General features: G+C 30.1%; 2 protein-coding genes across 2 annotated transcripts; one reads left to right on the top strand and one right to left on the bottom strand.

Annotated features, from left to right (window-relative positions):
* The first annotated feature begins 10224 nt into the window (after nt 1-10224).
* Nucleotides 10225-15726, top strand: LOC107889302 (uncharacterized). The gene is made up of 8 exons (XM_016813673.2): nt 10225-10400; nt 10771-10818; nt 11123-11192; nt 12121-12211; nt 12302-12363; nt 14559-14863; nt 14945-15095; nt 15252-15726. Exons 2-8 carry the CDS (start codon nt 10771-10773, stop codon nt 15440-15442), a joined length of 918 nt encoding a protein of 305 aa, XP_016669162.1. The 5' UTR covers nt 10225-10400; the 3' UTR covers nt 15443-15726.
* Nucleotides 15727-16456: 730 nt separating this feature from the next.
* Nucleotides 16457-18977, bottom strand: LOC107889301 (scarecrow-like protein 3). The gene has a single exon (XM_016813672.2). The coding sequence runs from the start codon at nt 18060-18062 to the stop codon at nt 16644-16646; it is 1419 nt and encodes a 472-aa protein (XP_016669161.1). The 5' UTR covers nt 18063-18977; the 3' UTR covers nt 16457-16643.
* Nucleotides 18978-23065: the final 4088 nt, after the last annotated feature.

Here is a 23065-nt window from a genome sequence, read left to right as displayed (position 1 = left end):
ATATCATAGATGGAATGATACAAAGAAGAAAGAAGATGAATGGTGTTTATGACAAAGAGTTGGACAGATAGCCTAGCCTCCTTTGGTGAACTTGCACCAAAAAAAAGCTATATGATCCTTTAATCAAAATTCCCAATTGAATTGAATTAGGCAAGTTGAAGCTATGATGAACTACCTCTACACAATCTTGAAGAATTGAAGCAAAAGTTTTATCGAGAAATGAACAAGAAACTAGTCTTGTAAGAAAAATCTCTGTTGGAGTATTTTATTAATAAAAATCAAGAAAAAACATTTTTGGTGGCTATATAAAAAATAATATCATATATATAGACTTAAGCTACTTAGAAAACAATGAAACAACTTTTCCTTTATCTCCAAGCAATTTACTTAGTCATAATCATACTTTTTAAGCTAAATTAGTCTAAAATACTTAAAAATCGTAATAAATAAATAATTAAAATATAAAAATTCATAAATACATTATTGGGTTTATATATAACAAAATTTAAGCTTCAAAATCAAATCCAATATGGTTTAAACACAAATCGATGCTCAAAACTCATAATTTTTGTACTAACCCTAACTAGAAATTTTACTACCGTAGTCTTCACCAAAATGGCCATAACTAAGATCTCGAACTTGAAATCAGATTATTCAAAGTGTGTTTCGGAGCTAAGAGATAGTTCTTTTATCGGTCAGAAGACATTTTGAGCTAGAAATGCCTAGATCCCATCCAAAAATGCGTTGCAGATTAATTGATTTTCCAGACTTGAAAATTATTATCTTTGGTGGAATTAATTTAATAATTTTCAACATATATGTGCATGCATCAATATCATTTACCAATTATTGTTCTATGAATTCCACTATTGTAAGTAAAGTTACACCACACATAAGTCATATACCCAACATACCAACTTTGGGCTCTATTACCAATTGAATTTAAGCTTTCAGTTACTATAAACGTCATAAGTGAATAAATCCATAAACAGATCTAAAGAAATTCAACTTGGGTCCTTTTCGGTTGTCAGTTTAGACAACTACACCTATGTCTCTATCTTCTAGGAGTCATCTACTTCGATGCCCAAGACAAGGTATCTCCCCAATTGGACTTGTTAGACAACATAATAGTCCATTAAATAAAATTGCTCAAATTTGATTCTTCATACTGCGAAACATTTACATTACCTACTAATATTGTTTTCTTTTCACGTTATGATTTAACTATATGATGCAACTTAATATTATTTAAAAATTAGGTAATTAGTAAGCCAATATTTGCTTATACATTTTACTTTGTGTGCAAAAACCATTAAGGACAAATAAGAAAGATAACAATGTAAATGATGGAATTTTACTATACTAATTTATTGGAAAAATTATAAGTAAATATGACGAAATAATTACACTAAGGGAAACTTGCTCTAGTGAAGTAGATGTGATACCCCACACTCGACCCAATCACTGGGTTTAAATGCTAGACATCACATTCGTTGCCAGAGGAACTTAGACTAACTTTATAACATTGTATACATTATGTAATCTAGTACTTAACCATTTGGATCAAATTATTTCAAGTAATTTGATTTATTTATAGAACTTTAGAATCAAGTCGAAAACATTTTTAAACAATTTCTGGACGTTAGAAGGTGTCTGGTACCAAGTACAGGTCTCGAAGGGTTCAAATGCACCAAAACAGTGTAGGAACCTAGTCAAAGACCTAGGTATTGGAACCTATGGCTTTAGGTATCGATGGCTAACCTAGTTAATGTAAAAGTTTGTATCTTGCTAGCCTAGAGAAAAGGTATCACACCTTGGGTCCTTACAATAAAAAATCGCCCTGTAATTAACTTGTTTTGGCACCTAAATGTGCCTCAAGTTAATAAAAACATATGGGACATAAGTAACAAGTTTAAAAAACTTAAAAATACACCCAAAGCACCTCAAAACATGCTAAACATAAACAAGAAACAATAACATACAAGTTCAACCATCTAGTTAGCTTACTTAGAACCAAGCCATCTTGTAACCTAATATATAAACATCATATACATAGTTCGTTCATCAACCAAACCAAACATATAAATATATACAAATACAACTTATACCAACATGTTCAAACAAAACCTTGGTTCAAATACATAACCATCCCAAAATGCCAAAGTGATAGACAAGCATAATAGACTCCAACAACTACCTATTAACTTAGGTACATGTATAATTCAAAATGAACAATATAAACATTAAGTGAGTTGAGTTGAGGAACTTGGATGCTACTAACGATCACAAACTATCGGTATCTATTTGACACCTATGCACAAAATAAACTAATCCACTTGCTAAGTTATAGTGTGTAACTACCTGATTTCTAGTGGTGTCAAAAAATATGGTTTTGAGCCATTGATTCCGTAAATCGAGTTCGTAAATATTTAATAAGGATATTTAGAATTTATTATATAGATGAATTGAAATTCGATTAAGTAATTTAGCTGAAATTATAGTTAATTAAGGCCAAAGGACTAAATTGTAAAAGTCCAATTACTATAGATTTTTAATTAAGAAATGGCTTGAGAACTTGAATTGCAATTATACAAAAGGCCGAAATGGTTAATAAACCATTTTTAAACATGTTCAAGTGGATGATATTGATGTGTGTTTATTAATATAAGAAATTAAATAAGTATTTAGCTAAAACATAATTAATTAAGTAAATTATGATTAATTAAAAAAATAATACTAATATAAAAGCTAAAAGATAGTGGAAAAGTGGTCATCTTCTTCATTACAACATTGATTCTCCCTAGAAAAGAAGAGAGAAAAACCATTTTAAAGGTTTGACATTTGGCCAAGTAACTAGACAAGAAATTCAATTTGTTTTCTTATAATTTTTATAAATTTGAGGTCATGAGAGCTTGATTTAGCTAGCCCATGTATCAATTTGTAAAACTGTTAAAGTTTTAGAAAGTTGTCATTATTGATTTCTTGAAGATTAGGTGTGAAATTAATAGAATTTAAGCTTAGTTTTAGAAAATGACTAAAATACAAATTTGACATTAAATTTTGGTAGGAATAGAAAATAAAAGGTCCCCAATGAGTAAATGTGAAATTGAATTTCAATTTGAAGCTCTAGATCGAAAGTTATGTTTGTCTTAAATTTAGGGACTAAATTGAATAAATTGTAAAATATGTTTGCTATTGTATTTGATTGTGATTTGAATGAAAAATGATAGTGTTATATGTTTTGTGATTATATTTCGACATGGAACCTTTGAGAGGGAAAGGAAAAAATGAAAGTTCTCAACAAGTGACTTGGAAATTCAATTTGTATTTCTATGATTTGGTTTATACATTTTTTGTTTATACCATGAACATTTAAATATAAGTAAGTATAGTTTTATACATTTTTTACTTAATTACTTATTTGCATCATCTCAACATCTATCAAGATAACATTCTAACTATCTCATGGCATCATACAATTTCACATAATCAAATATAGCAATTTAACAATCAATTTCCAACTCAACATGGCATAAAATTCATTCATTCACCTTGATCACTAAGTGTACCTTGAGAATTGATACTTACCCTTTTATGCTATAGACTTGACAAACTATAAATTCATGTAATGAAAACACATTAAGTTAGCACAAACCGAATTTAACTATTCGTTGGTCGCCTTTTCTTTCCATTTCGTCTTCAAGGTTCCAACATTGTCTTTAACTACGTATAATAATTTTGATATAAGAACAATGTCAATTTCTCATCATTAGGCATATATAACTTGAAATTAAGACATGTTATGCACTTTTTCACTTAGGTCTTTAACAACCCTAATGTTTGGAATTCTTGTATCTTTCAACTACTCCAATTGACTCAAAATCCAACTTCGTAACTATTCTATAGGGACTTCAAACTACCATTTCAAAACATTAATTTCCAACAACTCCCATTTTTACATAAAGGTCCTTATTAACTCCACAATGACCATAAAAATTTAACTTAATCTAACCTTACTCCAAGTTAACCCACTTAAATTCTAACTAGTTACTCACTTAAACTAAGCTTAACAACCAATCATTTCATGATTCCATGCTTCAATTCACTATGTACTCAGCAATGGAAAATCAATCTAACTTCCAAAATTACAAAAAACTAGCTAATGAGTTGGTTACTTCTTGATTTAATAACAAGCTTGCTAGATAAAGAATCCATGAAAATTTCAAATAACAAGCTTGCTTACTTCTTGAATATGGGCTGGAGGAAGAAATTATTGATTTAATAAACAATTATTTTTTCTAATTTCATAATTGTCTCATAAACTCTTCATTTCAATATTTGGACACTCTCAATTAGGAAATTACAGCCTCAAAATTGAATTTTTTGATATCGATAAAAATTAAATTGCTACATTTCTCATCTCCTTTAAGAAATTTTGTTCGCGAAAGTTACCTGAAAACAAATGAGGGTATTGAATGTGCATTGTCTCTTCCCGTTCCCAAGTGACTTCCTTGGTGTTATAACTTCTCCACAATACATTTACCACTAGTATGCGTTTATTTCTTAATTCTTTTACTTCTCAGGCCAAATTTTCCACAGGTTCCTCTGTGTATCTTCGAAACATGTAAAGGGTCTGATCTATATCTTTGAAGAATCGAAACATGAAAAACATCGTGAATTTTCTCTAAATCATGTGTTAGTGCCAACTTATATGTCACTGGTCCAACTTGTTCTAAGATTTTTTATGGTCGAATATATCTTGGACTCAGTCTACCTTTGCAATCAAAACACAATATTTTCTTCCATGGTGATACTTTTAGGAATGCCTTATCTCCTACTGCATACTCTATCTCTCTCCGTTTCAAGTCAACGTATGATTTTTATCTTTTGGATGCTTCTCTTACTCTATCTCTAATTAATCTAACGCCATCCATTGTTTCCTGAATTTGTTTTGACCCAACCATCTTCCTTTCGCTTAGTCCAGTCTAACAAAACAGAATTTTACACTTCCTACCATACATAACTTGGTATGAAACCATTTAAGTACTTAATTGAAAACTATTATTGTAAACAAATTCAATCAATAATACATAATGTTACCAACCACCCTTGAAATAAAAAATAAAAGTAGGTAACCTTTCACCTTAGTTTCAATAGAAATATTTAAAGCCGGTTTACCTTAAATAACAGTTAAAGCGTGGTAATAATATATATTATTTGTTCACTAGTGCTAATAAGATGAAATATATGGAGCAGCTCAAAGGTAAGCATGCTATATACATAAAAAGCATTGGTCTTTCAATATTGTGGCAGAGAAAATTATAAAATAATATTGTTAAGTAGTGCATTATATTATTAAATGCGACATTTATTTTTTAAAGTAATACTTTATCCAAATATATATATACACACGTGTATATATTCTTTGCTTGCCTTTTAGGAAACGAACTTGGAACCTCGAAGCTCCTTGTGCTTAACACCTTGGGAAAATTTCTCAATATAAAATTGTTGATGAATCATGTGACAGTGTTGCATTCGCTTCATGTTTCCATTTCTTTCTTCTTCTTTTTTTACTTTTCTTTTAAGATCAATACCATGCTCTGTTTTCGAATTTTATTTTTTATTCTTGTTAAATTTTTTATTAAATTCTTTGGTGTTATATTTTGAAATTAAAAAAATAATTTGATAATCATGCAATAATTAAAATAACGTGACAATTAGGATTTGAAATTGTCATGATAAAATATTTTTCTTATTGGAATAATGTTCTTAAAAAAATTTGACGTCATCATCTTGATTGAAATAATTAACAATATTAACTATTTAGACTAATTAATGATATTATAAAAGTAGAAGAACCAAATTGTGTAAAAAATTAAAGCATGTAGATTAAATCTCAAGTTTTAGCATAATTTAAGGGCCAAAATTGAACTTTGATCATTGTCTTATAATGTAAATAAAAAGCGATAAAAACCTAAAAGAAATGAGAAACCACATGTCAGTCTTTAAAACTTTTATGGTATTCAAATTATATATAAACCACGCTAATGTTATAATTAAAAAAGTTAACAATATTAATTATTTGGATTAATTATTAACATTATAAAAATATAAAAACTAAATTATGTTAAAAATTAAAGTATAAATTTAAATCTTAAAATTAAACATATTAGAGAGATAAGAACTAAAACATAGTGTGTATGCCACTTGTGAACAAAAAGAAGGTCCCAAAGATTTTCATTTTATAGGTATATAGATTTTTAAATATTTGTATATTTGATGATAATATATACATCATATTAATAAATCAAATGATATCATCTCCTTAAAGTTTATAAAGATAAAAGGTAAATCGCATTAGTAGTTTCTCAACTATTAGTAAATTTCTTTTTTGGTTACTTAACTATAAAAAGTTACAAAATTTGTCGCTAAATTATTCATTTTTATCTTCTTCTTTTTTGTCATCAGCTAGCTTATGACGACAACTTTTAAAATTAGTATAATACCAACTTTAACTTTTAACATTTATACATTATGTCAATTTAGTTTTGATTCTAAAAAATCTAACTCTCAACATTTACACGTTGTTTAGTTTGGTCTTCTTTTGCAATTTTGATTTTCTTTGCGACACTTTCACCTAAAAAGCTAAAATAACAAATTTATCAACTAAATTTGATTGAAAATATACAAAAAAATGGAAACACCCAAAAATCTAAACACACAGAGAGAGAGAGAGAAGGAGAGGGAGAGAGACCAAATTACATAATGTGTAAATATTGAAGATTAATTTTTTAAAATTAAGACCAAATTGACATAATTTATTAATGTGGAGGGTTGAAGTTGCTATTATGCCAATTTTAAAAGTTGTCACCATTAGCCCTTTGGTGACCAAAAAAGACAATTGAATAATTGGGTGACCAAAAAAGAAATTTGCTGATAATTGGGTGACTAGTAGTGTAGTTTATCCTAAAGATAAATACAAATTGCTTCCTTTTTAATAAAATAGTTTTATTTAATTCACTAACAATATTAGGGTTAGAAAAAACAAGTTCAAACCTGAAAGTCGGCTTGCACTGACCCAAGCTTGTAATTGCTCGAGCTTGAGAAAATTCAAGCAAAAAAATATTTGAGCCTGAGAAAGCCTAAACTTATAATAATCTAAACTCGAAACTAATTTGAACTCTCGAGCTAAATTCAATCCAAAGCCCCCCCCCCCAAAAAACCCTAATACAAACATTAATAATTAATGTAATTAGATGATAATATTTAAAATAACTATGCTCTAAATGAATAAATAATTATTCTTTAATTTATAAAACTGTATTTATGAATATTATATAATTATATTAAAATTTTATTAACAGTAAAAGTAGTTTTTTTTAAGATAACAATAAAAGTAATTAATAATAAATATTTATGTTAAATAATAAAGTGCAAAAAAAATTTAAAAGCGTTATTTATGAACATATTATTAACAATAATCATATTATTAACATAAGATTAAACTAATAATATTGATTCACTTTTAGTTCAATTGATACCATTGTGTTGTAACAATTAGGAAAACGTATATTGGGCTCGAAGTTTAAAGATAATTTAGCTAAGGAATTGTGTAAAAGGAAATTGAATAATGATAATGATTCAAAATTGCCTTAAGCTTTATTGGCAAGATTGAGGTTATTATTTTTATATGAGTCTCAATGTCCAATTTCAGACCCATGTATATGATGGACTTAATTACTTTCAATGCCCAATCATGAGATCCAAATCCAAGCAATTTAAGTCAAAACTTAACTTATTCGTTTAAAAATTTATCATAAAGAAATTTTGAAAAGAAAAGTTGAAGATGCAAGATGATGGACTTCGAAGTTCAATACGGAGCGAGGATAAATTAGAGTAGACCAATTTTGTTCATGGACTTAAAATCTCAATCCATGATAATAAGCTCATGTGGAAGATGTTAACAAACTTAGGCGTTACACTTTAAGGACCTCAATCAAGCCCACATGTCTAGTCATGTTATAATGAGTTGACTTGTGGTGCATTTTTGGAAGGGATTTAGGTATTTCTGGGTCAATATGTCTCCATATTAATTGAAGATCTGTTGATTTTGGGAACTCAAGTTATGATTGTTTTAATGAAGACTGCGTAAGCAAAATTTTTGGTCAGGACTATTACGGAAATTATGAGTTTCGGCTTTCAATTTGAGTTTAAATCATATTGGGCTCAATTTTAGGCTAATTTTCATTATATATGAACCAAATTTTGTATTTAATAAGTTTTATTATTTATTTATTTCGAATTTTGGATATATTTTTTAGGAGTTTGATGTCAACAAGAAAGTTTAGTTTATTTGGCAACTTCTCTCTTCGAATTTTCTCTTAAAAGAGTTTTAACAAAATTTTTAGATTGTGTGGGGATCATTTTCAAGTTTTTTTGTGCCAAATTTTCTTTCTTACAGGGGAAATTAGAGTCTTTTGAAGGGAGTTGTGGATTAATCTAGTTTCTAAAGCTCTTTAAAACTTCTACACACCACTTTTCATTTTTTCCATCTAGCTTGTTTCATTTCTTTGTTATTTTGTTTTATTCTTATTTCATTGTTTCTAATCTTTATTTTGGATTCATTGTTTTTTAATCTATCTTTTTTTACTTGTTTTAATTGTTGCCCTTTTAAATTTTAGATCAGATTTTGATTTATTTGCATTTCAAGTTGTGTCAAAATATAATTTTTTTTCTGATCATCCAAAGCCCTAAGTTAAATCTGCGACTTGGACAAACTTGTGATCCTGTTTCGCACACATCGTCTTATCACATTTTTTAAGGATAAATAGCAAAACTATACATTAACTTTGATCCAATGTCTAATGTTATATATAAAATTTGATTTTGTTTGATTTTATACTTGAAATTTAGGTTTGATTCAATTTTATAGATCATTGATAATATTATCAAATTAGCACCATTTTACGTTGATATATTGCATACACAAACAATTATATTAACCCAATATGAAAATAAATGTATGTATTTATTTCTTTAAATGGTGGTGCACAATTGAATGAAAATCAAAGTTTCATGTATACATATGAACCACAATTCAAGTTTCATGTATAAAATCGCACAAACCAAAGTTCATTTATGACGTTGCATATTGGTCTAAAAGTTATGTATAAATTTGATATTTATCCCTATCAAAACTATATATAAACTTTGGTTCAATGTGCAATTTGATGCATGAACTTTGGTTTGGTGCAATTATACACATGAAACTTTAATTGTAGTTCAAATTAGGGGTGAATCTAGATTTTTTTTTAGGATGTACCAAGAATTAATTATAAAAATTTGAGAGGTCAAAACATAATTTTATCATTTATTCATTTATAATTTCATCCTTTTTTAGGGACTAAAAAGATTTTTTATTTTAGGGTCAAAGTGCAATTTCACTATATAGTAATTTATAATTTCATTATTTATGAGGGGTCTAAAATAGTAATTTTTTATTTTTGATGGTCAAAGTGCAATTTCACCATATATTAATTTACAATTTTATTATTTATGAGGGGACTGAAATAACAAATTTTTATTTTTGTAGGCCAAGGCCCTACTTGCCCCTGTCCCTTAAATATGCTCGAGTTTAAATGTATACATTAAACTTTGATTTTGATTCAACTATACACATAAAAAATAAGCACGTCAAATTATTTTTAAAAATAAATATAATTATTTGTATATGTAATATATTAATATAAAATAATGTTATACTAATAATTGAATTTAGGGGAGAGTAAGTTTATGTCTTAATCAAAAAACTAAAAAAAAATTGACCCATTACGTATTTTTTATTTCGGTTTAATCGGGTGGAGACAGGTTGGTTAGTTTTGACATTAGTTTAGTTGCTTAATTTAGTCGGTTATCAATTTTTGGATTTCATAACTATACCTATTGAAAAATCAACTTATTTTATATTATTTTAAAATTATTGAAATATATTTATATTTTATATTTTATAATAGATATATAAACATATAAACCCAATCCAGTAACTAAAATCGGTTTAGTTTGGCTGATTTTTCAACTAAAGTAAGTTGTTTCATGTTAAAGTTGGTTAATTTGATTTGGAAAAACCCAATAGAACCGATCAATTATGTTAATAATTTGTGAAATTGAATCAAAATAAAATTACACAAATCTAAATTAATGTATAATACTGTACATTAACCAAAGTTGAGGAGCAATTTTGGAGATTATCCCAATTTTTATATAGAAAACTCCTATCGTTTTCACTTGAACGCTTCTTCTTCACTCTTCAGCAAGTTAAGTGCAGTAGCCGAACAACAGAGAGCTTAGTTTCTGGATTTTTGAAATCCATTTTCCCGCGTTTTCTAGACTACCAAACAGGGGTAAAAGTTTAAAAAAACTCTCTTTCGATCTTCTAAATTTTAGCATTTTCATATCATCAATTCATAATCATTGCCGTTTAGTTTCTCTTTCTTCTCGTTATTTTCTGTTTGTTTGCTTAGAAAACGAAGGAAAACACAACGAAAAGAAAAAGGAAGAGTTACTTATCTTGTCCCCTTTAGAAAGGCTTAATTTTGTTTCCTCCCTTTACCATTTCGTTTCTTGTAGTTATATATTTTGAACGCGAAAACAAGGGTTTCTTTAAGCACTTGAGTTCTGATTCCCAAGTTACAGATTTTAAGATTTATTTTCTTTCTTGATTCATTTTCTGTATGTACGAATTAAATAGCTGTTCCTTTACTTGTTTTGCAGATGGAGTCTTTATATGCAAAACTTTATGACAAATATGACAAACTCAAGGTATCGCAACTCCTCTTTCCCCTAATTCTTTTTAACGATAAACTTAGATTTTACCTTTTCCCCCCTTCCTTTATAGATCTGTCATACAATTTTATTAGTTTGGTTGTCAGTAGAACTGAAGAAAAGAGCGAAATGTTTTTTTTTTCTCTCTCGTCAAAGTGGAATAAGATTCAGCTGCTAGGTGTTTACGATTTATCTTAGTTTTAAGTGGAAATTTAGATTCGTTTTTCCCCCATCTGGTGAGAAGCAAATGCAGCTTTTATCTATTCTTTTAATATGATTTTCATATTCATTTATTTTTCAGAAGAGAAAACTGTCCGAAATGGATGACATACATAGAGATCAAGAAGAGAAATTCTTAAATTATGTGCGTGGTCAGTATATCTTCATGTTATAGTTACTCTTTCTTTTTTTTTCCCCTCTGTCTTTATGTTTTTTGTGAATCTCTCAAGTCTTCTCTTTGTTTTTCCTCATTTTTATTTTGTGTACATAATAGAAATACAACAAAATATAAGTATGACTTGATTTTGTCTCTTACAGTCAAGATAAGTTCTTATTTTGGACCTTCCTAGTGAAATGTAAGATAATCTTGAGGTCAATTGTTTAATGACTTGATTTATCTTATATGATAGTGAAAAAGATAGAAGAGATGGAGAGAAACTTGTTCTATTTCATCTCTATGGTGAGCCTATATATATCCATAGTCTAAAAGAGAAAAGAAATAAAAGAAATAAAATAAAATCCATCCTAGAATTAAGCCTAATATCATGTACTTAGTCTTTGCCCAAGAATTTGTAACAAATAGTTTCACATAATGAAAAGCTCTAAAATAGGTACAGGATTTCAGGATTGTGATCACCCCTTGCATGACTATCATCTCATGGAAGGTATAGTTGTGACTTTAGCATCTCCAAATTTGATTTGTTTGTGATGGTAGAAACTAGCTATAATAGATTCCACATAACCTTGTTCTGATAGTTGAACCAATATTTAAGGCCCATGCTCTAGATGTGAAGAACATATGGCATTCTAGTCTTGTGTGTTAAAGCAATAAATTGATTCTTATAAGTTATAACCATGAATATGAGGCCATAGAAGGAACCAAACTGCTTGCTAATGGATTGCATTTGAGTCTATAAATGCTTGTTGTACTTCTAATGATTAAATGAGCCAAACATTAACAGAGGTTCTGTCTCACTACCTTGTCAATTTTTCCAGTTGCTTTATTACTGGTTAAACAAACTTGAACAATCATTTAGGATACCTTCAAAATGCTTAGTTGTTTGCTTTCTCTTGTTGCAGCTGCAGAGGAGTTGATACAACACTTGAAGAGTGAAAATGACAAGTTAAATGCTGAAGTTAATGAGTTGAGAAGTGAAGTGGCCTCTATAATGTAAGTAATTTTAGTTTTCACTTTTGGCTTCTACATGTTAGGATGCCAGTGTCTACTTCCTTGAACTTTTGCATGGACGTAATATTGTAGGTCTAGCAAGGACAAGCAATGTGTAGAATACCAAAAGCTTTTGATTGAAGAGAGCCAGAAGTGTAAGTAGTGATGAGTTATTTGTATCTGTTTTCTCATTTGAGGTAAAACTGATTATGTTTTATTCAGCAATAGGATTCTTATATATACACATTGTTTCTCTAAATAACAAGAATTAAGAAATGAAATTAATTAATTAATTAACAAATACATGAAATCAGGTAGGAAATCGGAGAATAAGTTAGAGGATTGAACTCCTAAAAATACTTCTAAACTATTGTCTTAGAATATTTCTTAATAGCACGTTTTCTCACACTCCCCCTCAAGCTTGTGAATAGATATTCTCAAAACTTTGATGCAAACTTCTCAAAACTTGAGACTTAATCCCTTTGTAAGAATATTAACACTTGGCCTTGGATAGACACATAAGATGTACAAATCAAATCACTTTTCTGTTTCTCCTTGATGAATTGCTTGTCAATCTCAAAGTGTTTGGTTCAATCATATTGCACTGGGTTATGAGTTATACTAATTGCAAATTTCTTAGAGTTTCATTGGACCATCCATCTTAATCTTTTAAGTCATCTAGGATGATATTTAGCCATCTCAGCTCATACACACCATGAGCAATTGCTTGGAATTCAACTTCTGCATTTGAGCGAGCCATCACATTTTGCTTAGTTTTTTATGTCATGAGATTTCCACTGAGAAAGGTGCAACATCAATCCCAAGGAAATATTTTAGTCTCTCTAATGCTTTAATCGCAAACTCCTTAGCTAACCTTTGGCTTAGAACCTGTTGCTCTTTATTATCACTTCTAGACACAATCATGTCATCAACATACACTAAGAGAATTGTAACTCCTCACAAAGAAGAGTGTTTGATGAAAAATGTGTGATCTCATTGACTTTGTTTGTTACCCATTGCTAACTTAACTCTCGCAAGTCACTAAAACCTTGTTCGTGGTGATTGCTTAAGGCCATACAATGCCTTTTTGAGCTTACACATTAAATGAGTAACCACGCATTCTTTTCATACCTTGGTGGAATTTGCATATAAATTTCCTCTTCAAATTCTCCATGCAAAAAAGCTTTTCTGACATCAAATTGCAATTCCTGACCAAAAATAGCTATTAGTGATAGTAATATTCTAAAGGTATTCATCTGTGCAATAGGAGCAAATGTTTCCTAATAATCGATATTGTACGTTTAGTATAAGTTTTTGTAACCAATTTTGCCTTATATCTTTTAGTTGATCTGTCACTCTATACTTCACAGTGGACACGCATGTAACCTATTGGCTTTTAAACTGTTTGGAACTTCACAAAGTTCTAAGTTTTATATTTCTTAGTTCTGTGTCAAATCTTGCATCCCTAGGAGTATAATCAATTATGGGAGTAGGATCATGTGAGGTTGTCTCAGGATCAGGATTGAGCATAGGTTCAGGTAAGGGGTGGACTACAAGTTTAGGGTTGGAATGGGATGGACTGGATTAACTCAAAGGAACTGATAAGGAATCCTCAAAGTTGGAATGTGCGGATGGGAATATTTAAGTTGTGTATATACCTATATGACAGTAGATTGCGGATATCCTTACAAGTCACCTTGAGACCCCAATTTGATGTGCATTTTTTCTAGTTGGGAATGGTTGGCATATATTCTCTAGCTTGAGGTGGAGTGTGTAAATTGGGGATTGTGGTCGGGATTCTTATTCCTAGAGTATCGGGATTTGATTGAAGGGATTTGATGGACTAAATTATAGGAGATTATTTACAGCTAATTTGATTCTTTAGGAGAGCTTTTGGGTGAGATTTTCTTTGTTGTTATAGTTTAATGCTGTGTATATAAGGCTGGTAAATCAGGCGGTAAATTTCAAAATATTAAGAAAATTTCATCATTAAGTTCTTCTTTAGAATTCTACATGAATTCTTCATAATATTCTTAAAATTCTAGCATACGAAGTCAAGTGTTGTTTGAACGCCTCAATCATTGACTAGACATATACGAATTTGAAAGACAGTATCATAATTTGTAAATGGTGCATTCGAAAACATAATAAGATAAATAAATGTGCAGACACTGGTAATTATTGGCTGAATTATATATAAATTTCAGAGAAATTTTACCTTTTTGGGGGAAAAAGGATCTAATTTGTAACTTCTCTGATGACTTGCCTTTTTTTGTTTCAACTTTCTAGTGAAACCATCAAACAATTCTATGGCTCTTCTATTTTTACTGAATGCTAAAATTTATGGCAGATAAAGCACTTTCTGACGAAGTTACTAGGCTGCAAAATCTGCGCGAAGAGGCACGTGTTAAGGGTGGCAGAAGAGATATTATACCAACAGTCTCCCCTGGAAGTGCACAAGTTGCACCTCAAAGTGTTTCTGGTAACTCCACTCGAATTATGACAAGAAAGCGTAGAAGGAATTCTGCTGCTGAAACAGAAGACAGCATTGTTTCTCCTGGTTCAGCTAACCGTAAAGTTGCCACATTGAGTACATTTACTGAAGAGCTTCCTGAGAAAGCTTTGTCTAGTGAGGTTCTTGCACATGCTCAGCTGGTATGGCCTCAATTGAGCATTTCTTTACTCAAAAGATGTGAGTTTCTACACCTGTATTAATTATTTTGGATGTTTATGCAGCCAGAATGCTGTAAGGGCCGTATAAGTGCAAATGCCACTGACTGCAGTACTTGTCTGTTTCAAGCTCTTATTGAGTGCTTAGTGGGAATGAAAATCTCCATTGTTAATCAAACTGAAGGACTATGCATTTTAGCTCTGCATCAATCAAGTGGTAACTCTTAACTCGAGAATTGTACTCAGTTCATTGAATTTTGAGTATTTCCATACGTGCATATGTACAGTGTTTTTGATAGTCATGACTATTCAAGAATTAGCTGCTGCATACAAGAAATGAATTTCATTATTTGATTCTGGATGAACAAAACAGGATACTCATTCAGCCTAACGTGGATAAACAAAACAAGCGGAGAGGAAGCCGAGTTGGTGTACCGGGTATTGTCATTAGGGACATTTGAGAGAGTTGCACCGGAGTGGATGAGGGACGTCATCATGTTCAGCACAAATATGTGCCCCATTTTCTTTGAGAGGTTAGCTCGTGTAATCAAATTGCATTGCTAACCAGTAAGTTGTCTCTCTGGTCTTGGAATTAGATGTGAAAAAGATATGTATAACACTTGGGATAACAAATAGTTGTCAAGTCATATCTGACTAAATCTATTGCCGAGTTTCTGCATATTGGTTACTAAATTTTTTATTCTTTGTTTGGGACTTTGTATTTTACCATTCAAAATTGCAGGAACTTCTGTAATTGATAAAATATGTTTTGAAAACCACTAGAGTAATTTACAAACTGGGAATTATCAGAAAACCACTAGGTTATTCAAATGACTAGTTTTCTTTCATCTTTATTCCTTTCTTGTGTTCAAATGGCTAAAATATTTAACCTTCTCCTGCTATACACGGGGTGTAAAAAAAATTCAGTATATAAAAGAGTGATTCATTAGTTTTAAAGTAATTTAGTTATGGAGGTTTTTGTAAAAACAATTTTCTTGCAAGGATCGGTCTTACACCAAAATTAATGTAAGGAAGAACAAAAAGAATAGAAAAGGAGGAAATTAAAAAAGACCCAAGTATTTCTTTATATAAAAACAACCTTGGCCCATTTATCTTTAATGAAATGGGGAATTATATTGTTTGAAATGAAAAGGAACAGCGGCAAGTAGAGTATTGACTATTGACAAAACAAGCAATTCAAAGAAAAACTCCAAAAAGGGTGATTATTACTATGAATTGGAGTGAATGTGTATACTTCAAAACAAGTCATCAAATACAAAGAATGAAAAGGCATTTATGTATAACTTGTCAAAAGCTATAAAACATATACTCCCTTTGTGAGCCAGGATAACTCTTCATTGCCTTCACAATTTCTATGAAACACTTGGGCCAACTCATGGAATTGGCAAAGAATTGGTTGGAAAGGAAAGTGATATAGAATGAGTTTTCAGCACTGTAGGGGAGCTTAGCCCCATTAGTTGCAGGCTGCATAGAAATAGTGTTCAAGTTTCAAGCATTCATTGTTTTAATTTGTATGATCTGATCTCTCATCAATATTTCATTTCCAACATTCAGAGAGAGCCAAATAAACAACTGTACATTGAACTTAAAAACTTTTAACCAGTACAACCCAAATATCAGTAATTTGAGTTCCTTTACATGACAAAATCCTTCTTCGATTTCATTTGCTAAAAATGAAAGGAAAAAAAAAAAAAACCCAACTCAGATACCATACCAGGGCTGAAACTACATGTTTTTCCATAATTTACTTCCTACACCTCCAAGCCGATACTGAAAACAGCGGTCGATCTTGCCAGCAAATTACGATGCAGCCATTCTCTTCCTTCATTTTATACCCATCACAGTTATAGCCCTGCAACAATCTCCTTGCGTGCAGCATCCCATAGTAACTCAAAGGAACATTCCCGAAACCAGCCAAATCGAGCCTTTGTATCCACTTCTCAAGCTTTTCATGTCTCTCCTTCCTCTCAGCTCCCTCACAGGCTATTATGTTCTTTATTTCCTCTCCGAACAGCATCTTTTCCACCTTAAGTCTCTCCAAAGATGTTCTCGAGACCGTGGACTCTGAACAATCAAACAATGCTGCATAAGAGTGAAGAGATTCCAATAGTCTCTCCATTAGAGTAGATCCATTATGATTAGAATCTTGTTCTGTTACCACCATCAGTTTCGGTGACAAACCCCACAATGCATTAAGGAAGCTATCTACCTTCACTGATCCAGTTGAAGATAGCGGTGATGATGAGGCCGAATCCGGGCTAGGGCTGTATCCATTAACCATATCTTTTTCAAGCAACTCGCCTAAAGTGCTCTGGTTCATCTGCAGGGCTCTTTGCAAGTGAATTCCATTCAAATTCTTCGATCCCAATGGCGATTTCTTCCGAAGAAGTTCATCATCAGAAGTCAAAAATGAATGCAGTTGGAGAACAGAACTGATTGCCAGTGCCTCCCCAGTTTTAACACGCAATTTATCAACATCGAGATTCTCTAATTTGCAAACAACCGGATTGAACTGAAAGGGGATGTCCAATTTTTCAGCTTCTTCAATCAATCTATGAGCCATTTGATCCAACACTTCTTTCTGTTGATGAATGCCAGTAATCCTCAAATGAGGCGGCCCTTCAGGCCTTGCACTCAAAGCTTGAATAAGTGCAACCCACTGCGCAGGTTCAGCTGCATTGAGGTCTATTATATGAACCATCTTTTCGCCTTCCATGGCTTCGATTATGGCTTGGTTTGTAAGAACAAAGGCCACCTTCAAGAAGGGGAACAACTCGAAAAACAGTTTCCGAACAAGGATTTCTTCAGAAAGCAAAGTAATCCTGGTGGAATTGAGGGCCTTATGAAGACCAGGCCAGGCTTTGAGGATTCTATCAGCAAGGGCCTCAGTAAAATATGCAGCCATTCTCTGCATAGTATCACCATCGGGGGATGCGAGTTGGGATATTTGCTCAAGTGCAATATTAGCATTTTCAAGGCTACCATTTGCTACATGATTAGCACAAGTGAGCAGTAAATGGATCAAATACAACCCCCTTTCTTCTGATTTTAACTCTCTAAGCCAAGGATAGGGTGATCCTAAGTTAGGTGAGAGTGACATCATGGAGAAAACTTGGAGAGGCGATGATGATGATGTTACAGACGATGATTCGTCTTGGAACATTGGCACAACCTTTTGGTCTCTTTTCACTAAAGAGTAAAGTAACAAAGTTTCATGCAAGATCGAATTTTAGCATGAACTAGAATTACCAAAAGATGGTTAAACTTCACAAATTTAACCAAAACAAACCCAGATTTGGAGTAATCTATAGGTTACCTGAAAATTTAGAAGTCTGATAAATGCGTCAGACCAAATATCCTTTAGGATCTAACAAAAAAAAAAGTAAGACAACCCCAAATAGTCTTTTGGAAAAAAAACAATGAAAGATGAGTTCTTCCCAAAGACAAGTACATGAAAGTAACACCAAATGAATATATATGTGTATGTATATATTACAGAAGAAGACGGGTTGAGCGGAATCCTTACTGGGTTTGGCAACTGATCAAAAACCCAAAAGAAAGCACATAAAATTCCCCAAGATTGGAATCTGTAATTCAAGCGAAGTGTGAAGAAAGAACTTTTCTTTTCTGGGTTTTAAATGGAGTCAAAAGAGGGTTCAAAGGCAGACTCTGAATACTTCTGGAAGGCAGAGGGGGAAAGGGGGGGGGAGGGGGAGGAAAGAAAGGAGAATGGTATTAGCTAAGCGATGGGGGCGTTGCTCATCTCATGGCAAGGTTGTCGACAATGCGTGAAGGAAAGCTTTGTCCTTTTATGATTTGTTGTCGTTCCCTCTTTCAGTGGAATATGGAATTTTCTGAGTAAAGCCTTATCTTTTTTCTCAACCTTTGTCTTTACTTTCCCTCAAGTTTCCTCTTCAATTAAATCAAAAAACTTAACCCAAACTCTATTTTAAATGCTTAGTTTTGTCTTTGCATTAGGTGGATAGGGAATCAGGGAAGGGTTTGGCATCTCTCTCAAAGACTCTGCCTTTTTAACAGATTCCCAAACCAAAGAAGAAGCCAAACATGCCCTAACAAAGACAAACCAAAGAATGGGCTCTTCTTCAGTTTTGTTTCCTAGTGGGGTTTTTCTGTGTGAAAGCTCAGCTCAGCTCAGCTGTCCCTAATTGGGATTTCCCAAGTTTTGATTTTTCAAAACCCATCACCATACAATTTGTATTAACTAATCTCCTTTCTATTACATATATTAAGACAAAGAGACAAGTAAGCTTAGCTAATAATCTCCTTTCTATTACATGATATTAAGACAAAGAGACAAGGAAGCTTAGCTATCTTCCAAAACTATATACTACATTTATCTCTACTTGTTGGGATTTGTTCAAAACTGAACCCCCCCCCATTCCCTCTCAATATTTTTCCACTTTCCTCTCCACCTTAAAAGAGGATTCTATTATTATAAAAATGTTCACTTTTATGAAATTTAATTCATCAATATCATAGGTCTATAGGTGATATGCTAAAAAAATCATTAAATTTCATGGTGCTTTAAAACAATGAAATGTTTGTGTTCTTTTTCTTTTTTTTTTAAATTTGGATGAAAACGTAATTTTCTTACATAGTTGGAAAGATAATTCTTATACAATAAATTTCAAAGTACTAAATTAAAAATATTTTATTTTAAATGTTACTAAATCAATATTTTAATTTACATTCCAATTTCAAGAAACTTCAATAATTTATTTTATAATCATAAAGTGTTGATACAGTAGCATTTCAAAAAGAAAATGAAATTCAAGTTTTGGAGACAATTTTATTGGGAGGAACAATCACGAATCTTAAAAGTACCAAAAAGAAATATATTGTTTTGTACAAAATAAATTAATATTATTTAAAATATGAATTTGTTTTTGTTAATAACAAATACTATTGGAAAATATTCAAACTAATAATTTGTATTTTATTTAATAAGGGTAATTTTAAAAAATTATCAAAATATTATAACAAATCTGACATGTCAATGTAACTTCCTTAAGATTTTAATTAATGCATTACTATTATCAAATGTTTTATTTACATTCCTAACAATTACATTCTTAAAATTTGTATATTATATTACATCATATTTAATGTATTATATTTATATAAATTTTTAAACGTTAATAAATTGTGTTAAGTAAATATTGATGCATTTGTATAATATTATGTTGATATTATTTTCATGATGTATCATAAATTGAAATACATTATCTATACTGAAAACCCATATTATAATTTGAAATGTATTAAAATTTAAGATTTATTATAAATTTAAATGGATTAGTATTTGGTAAATTTATAATGTAATTTTTTTTATTTATTTTACAAGTAGCTTTGAGTATTTGACAAGTATTTTTTTTTTAAATATTTATTTTTTAATATTTTACAACACTTTGATAAAGTATTTATTCATGTTTAACTTTGTTTGTGAAATTTAAAAATTTCGTTAAATATTTTTTATTTAAATTTAAATAAAGTATTTAAGTGAAACGTATTACAATACTGTAAGTGACACACAAACAGCATTGCCAGTGTGACTATTTTTTGTAAATATTTTTTAATTGATATTTTTTAGGAGTTTATTTGTAAGACATATAAGAATTATCTTAAGCTTTTCTGAACCTCAAGTATATGTAGTGCTACTGAGTTCGAGGAAGATAATATTTTTTCATATGGGATAGCGATTGGTGTTATTAGAGGGAGCATTGTTGAGATTTTAGTACGTACAAGGGTGTTTAATCGGTTAATCGACCTGAACTATTATTAATTAAATTAATTGACTCTTTTAAATTCTTAACCGTTAATCGAATCGAACTTTTTCAGTTAATTCGGTTGGTTAACCGAATTAATCAAAATTTATATATATATTTTTTATTTTTGGTTAAAATAAGTATAAAACATATCAAAAATTAACTGACTTAACCAACCGATTAATTTATATTTTCAAAAAATTAACCGAACCGACCAAATACTTATATATTATAATATTATTTATTAAATTTGATTAATTAAGTTAATCGACCGATTTCTAACTGAATTAACCGTTAACTGAACTTCTAAAAAATTATTAACTAACCCCAACCGAATTAATTCGGTTAACCGACCGATTAACCAAATTCGGTCGGTTAACTGAATAAATTCGGTTTTACCCAAAATTTGCACACCCCTAAGTGTGGATGGTAGTGGGTTAGGTATTTACAATTTTTTTATTATTTGAATCCGAATTTATAAACTACTCGTAAATTATCTAATTTTTAATATTCAAATTCAAATTCGAAATCGAATATCCAATTCCTCATTAGATACAACAAATGACATTTGATGACTAAAGTTTTGTTTTAACCATCAAAGCTAGTCCTTAATGTTGGAATTTAAGGACATGTAATATATTAATTGTTATATAATTAAATTATGAATGCAAAATAATTATTATAACATTAAAATATTATAATGTGCATTCTTTTATTAACGATATTAAACCTAAACCTTTAAATATGTAACTAATTGTATATAAGCTCCTCTCTTATATCAACTAGATTCACTCTCATAGAATTTTTTTTTTACTGACCAATCCTAATTTAAAATAAATCACTCTTCCTCATTTATTTCTCTTCTATTACCTTCTTTATTAGTGAAGGGGACCCTCGAGAAAGCTCTTTGGCCATTCTGGAGGAATTTGGCTTGTGGCGATGCTATTTTCAGCCAACATGTCAAATGAAATTTGATATGTAACCCTATGTACAATTATGTTATTATAATATATATCCATAACTAATATACCTTAATTATATAATACTAATTGTATATATTATAGTATACCATAAAATTAGATACATGTTTAATGTTTAGGTTGCACATCATTAATAGAAGAATGCACATTGTAATATCATAATGTTAAAATAATTATTATACATTCACGATTTAATTATATAACAATTGATATATTATGTTCCTAAAAGTGTATGTATATTGTTTTTATAATATAATATGAATTAAAGATAATTATGTTACATTGCAAAATAAATTTATATTTATTTTAATTATATAAATATTAGTTAATTTTTGTTTAAAATAATTTAACTAATTGAGTTGATCAAATAATAAAAGGGATAATAAAAAATCTAGAAATTCTGATGATTTCATCTCATTGTTTAGTTAGATTCACGAATACAAAAAAATAATATTTAAGAGAAGCTACGTAAGGTTTAAGAGAATAAAATGTTAAGTAAGATATATTTTTCTAATGATTTTTTAAGCATATTTAAATTTATTACATTTATTAGTAATTATTATTTTTAATTTTATCATTAATTAAAATATTTAATTTTAGAAAATATTTTTATTGATATTTATATGTTATTTATTAGTTTGTGTAAATTTTAACTAAAGTTGAAGACTAGTATTGATGATTTAAATATAGTCTTAATTGATGATGACTATGTGTTCAAAGCATGTTGGAAGTAACATTTCAAATATTTTGTAACCAATTACACAAAGTCGGTTATCCTTGAATATTTGAATCCACTATCCGAAAAAAAAATGCGAATATTATCTGAATCCATAATTTGAATTGTCATCCCTAAATTTTAGTAATGTATCTTTACTAACACGACCTCGTGTTTAGAAGGATATGTTTGACAAAATGACCGGTTGATTATTTATAAAGGATGTTCATCCTCTTTTTGTGGGTGAGAGAATATTATTAGGATTTATGAGAAGATGTACATGTTGAGATTAGAGGTGGCAAAATGGGTCTGAGCTTGAGAATTCAATCCAAAAAACTTGAGATAAACTCGTTTTAAACTGATTTGATCAAAAAGTTAAAACTTCAAACTTTAAAAAATCCAAACAATTAACCCAAACATCCCTAAAATTAGAGGTAGCAAAATGGGCCCAAGCATGAGAACCCGACCCGAAAAACTCGAGATCGAACTCGTTTTAAACCCAATTTGACCAAAAAGTCAAAAATTCGAATTTCAAACAATCTAAACTCAAAAAGACCTAAACTTGAAAAATTCCAAACCTAAAAAATCCAAACCCAAAGCTGCCTCGAACCCAAATTTAATAATAAAAATAAAATAATCAAACTATAATTAAATACTTTTATAAAAGCTTTAATTATTAGTTTTA

This window comes from Gossypium hirsutum, chromosome A09 (assembly GCF_007990345.1).
Source record: "Gossypium hirsutum isolate 1008001.06 chromosome A09, Gossypium_hirsutum_v2.1, whole genome shotgun sequence".
NCBI classification, from domain to species: Eukaryota; Viridiplantae; Streptophyta; class Magnoliopsida; order Malvales; family Malvaceae; genus Gossypium; species Gossypium hirsutum.
The sequence above is the reverse complement of the archived record's forward strand: the minus strand, read 5'-3'. Positions and strand labels throughout refer to the sequence as shown.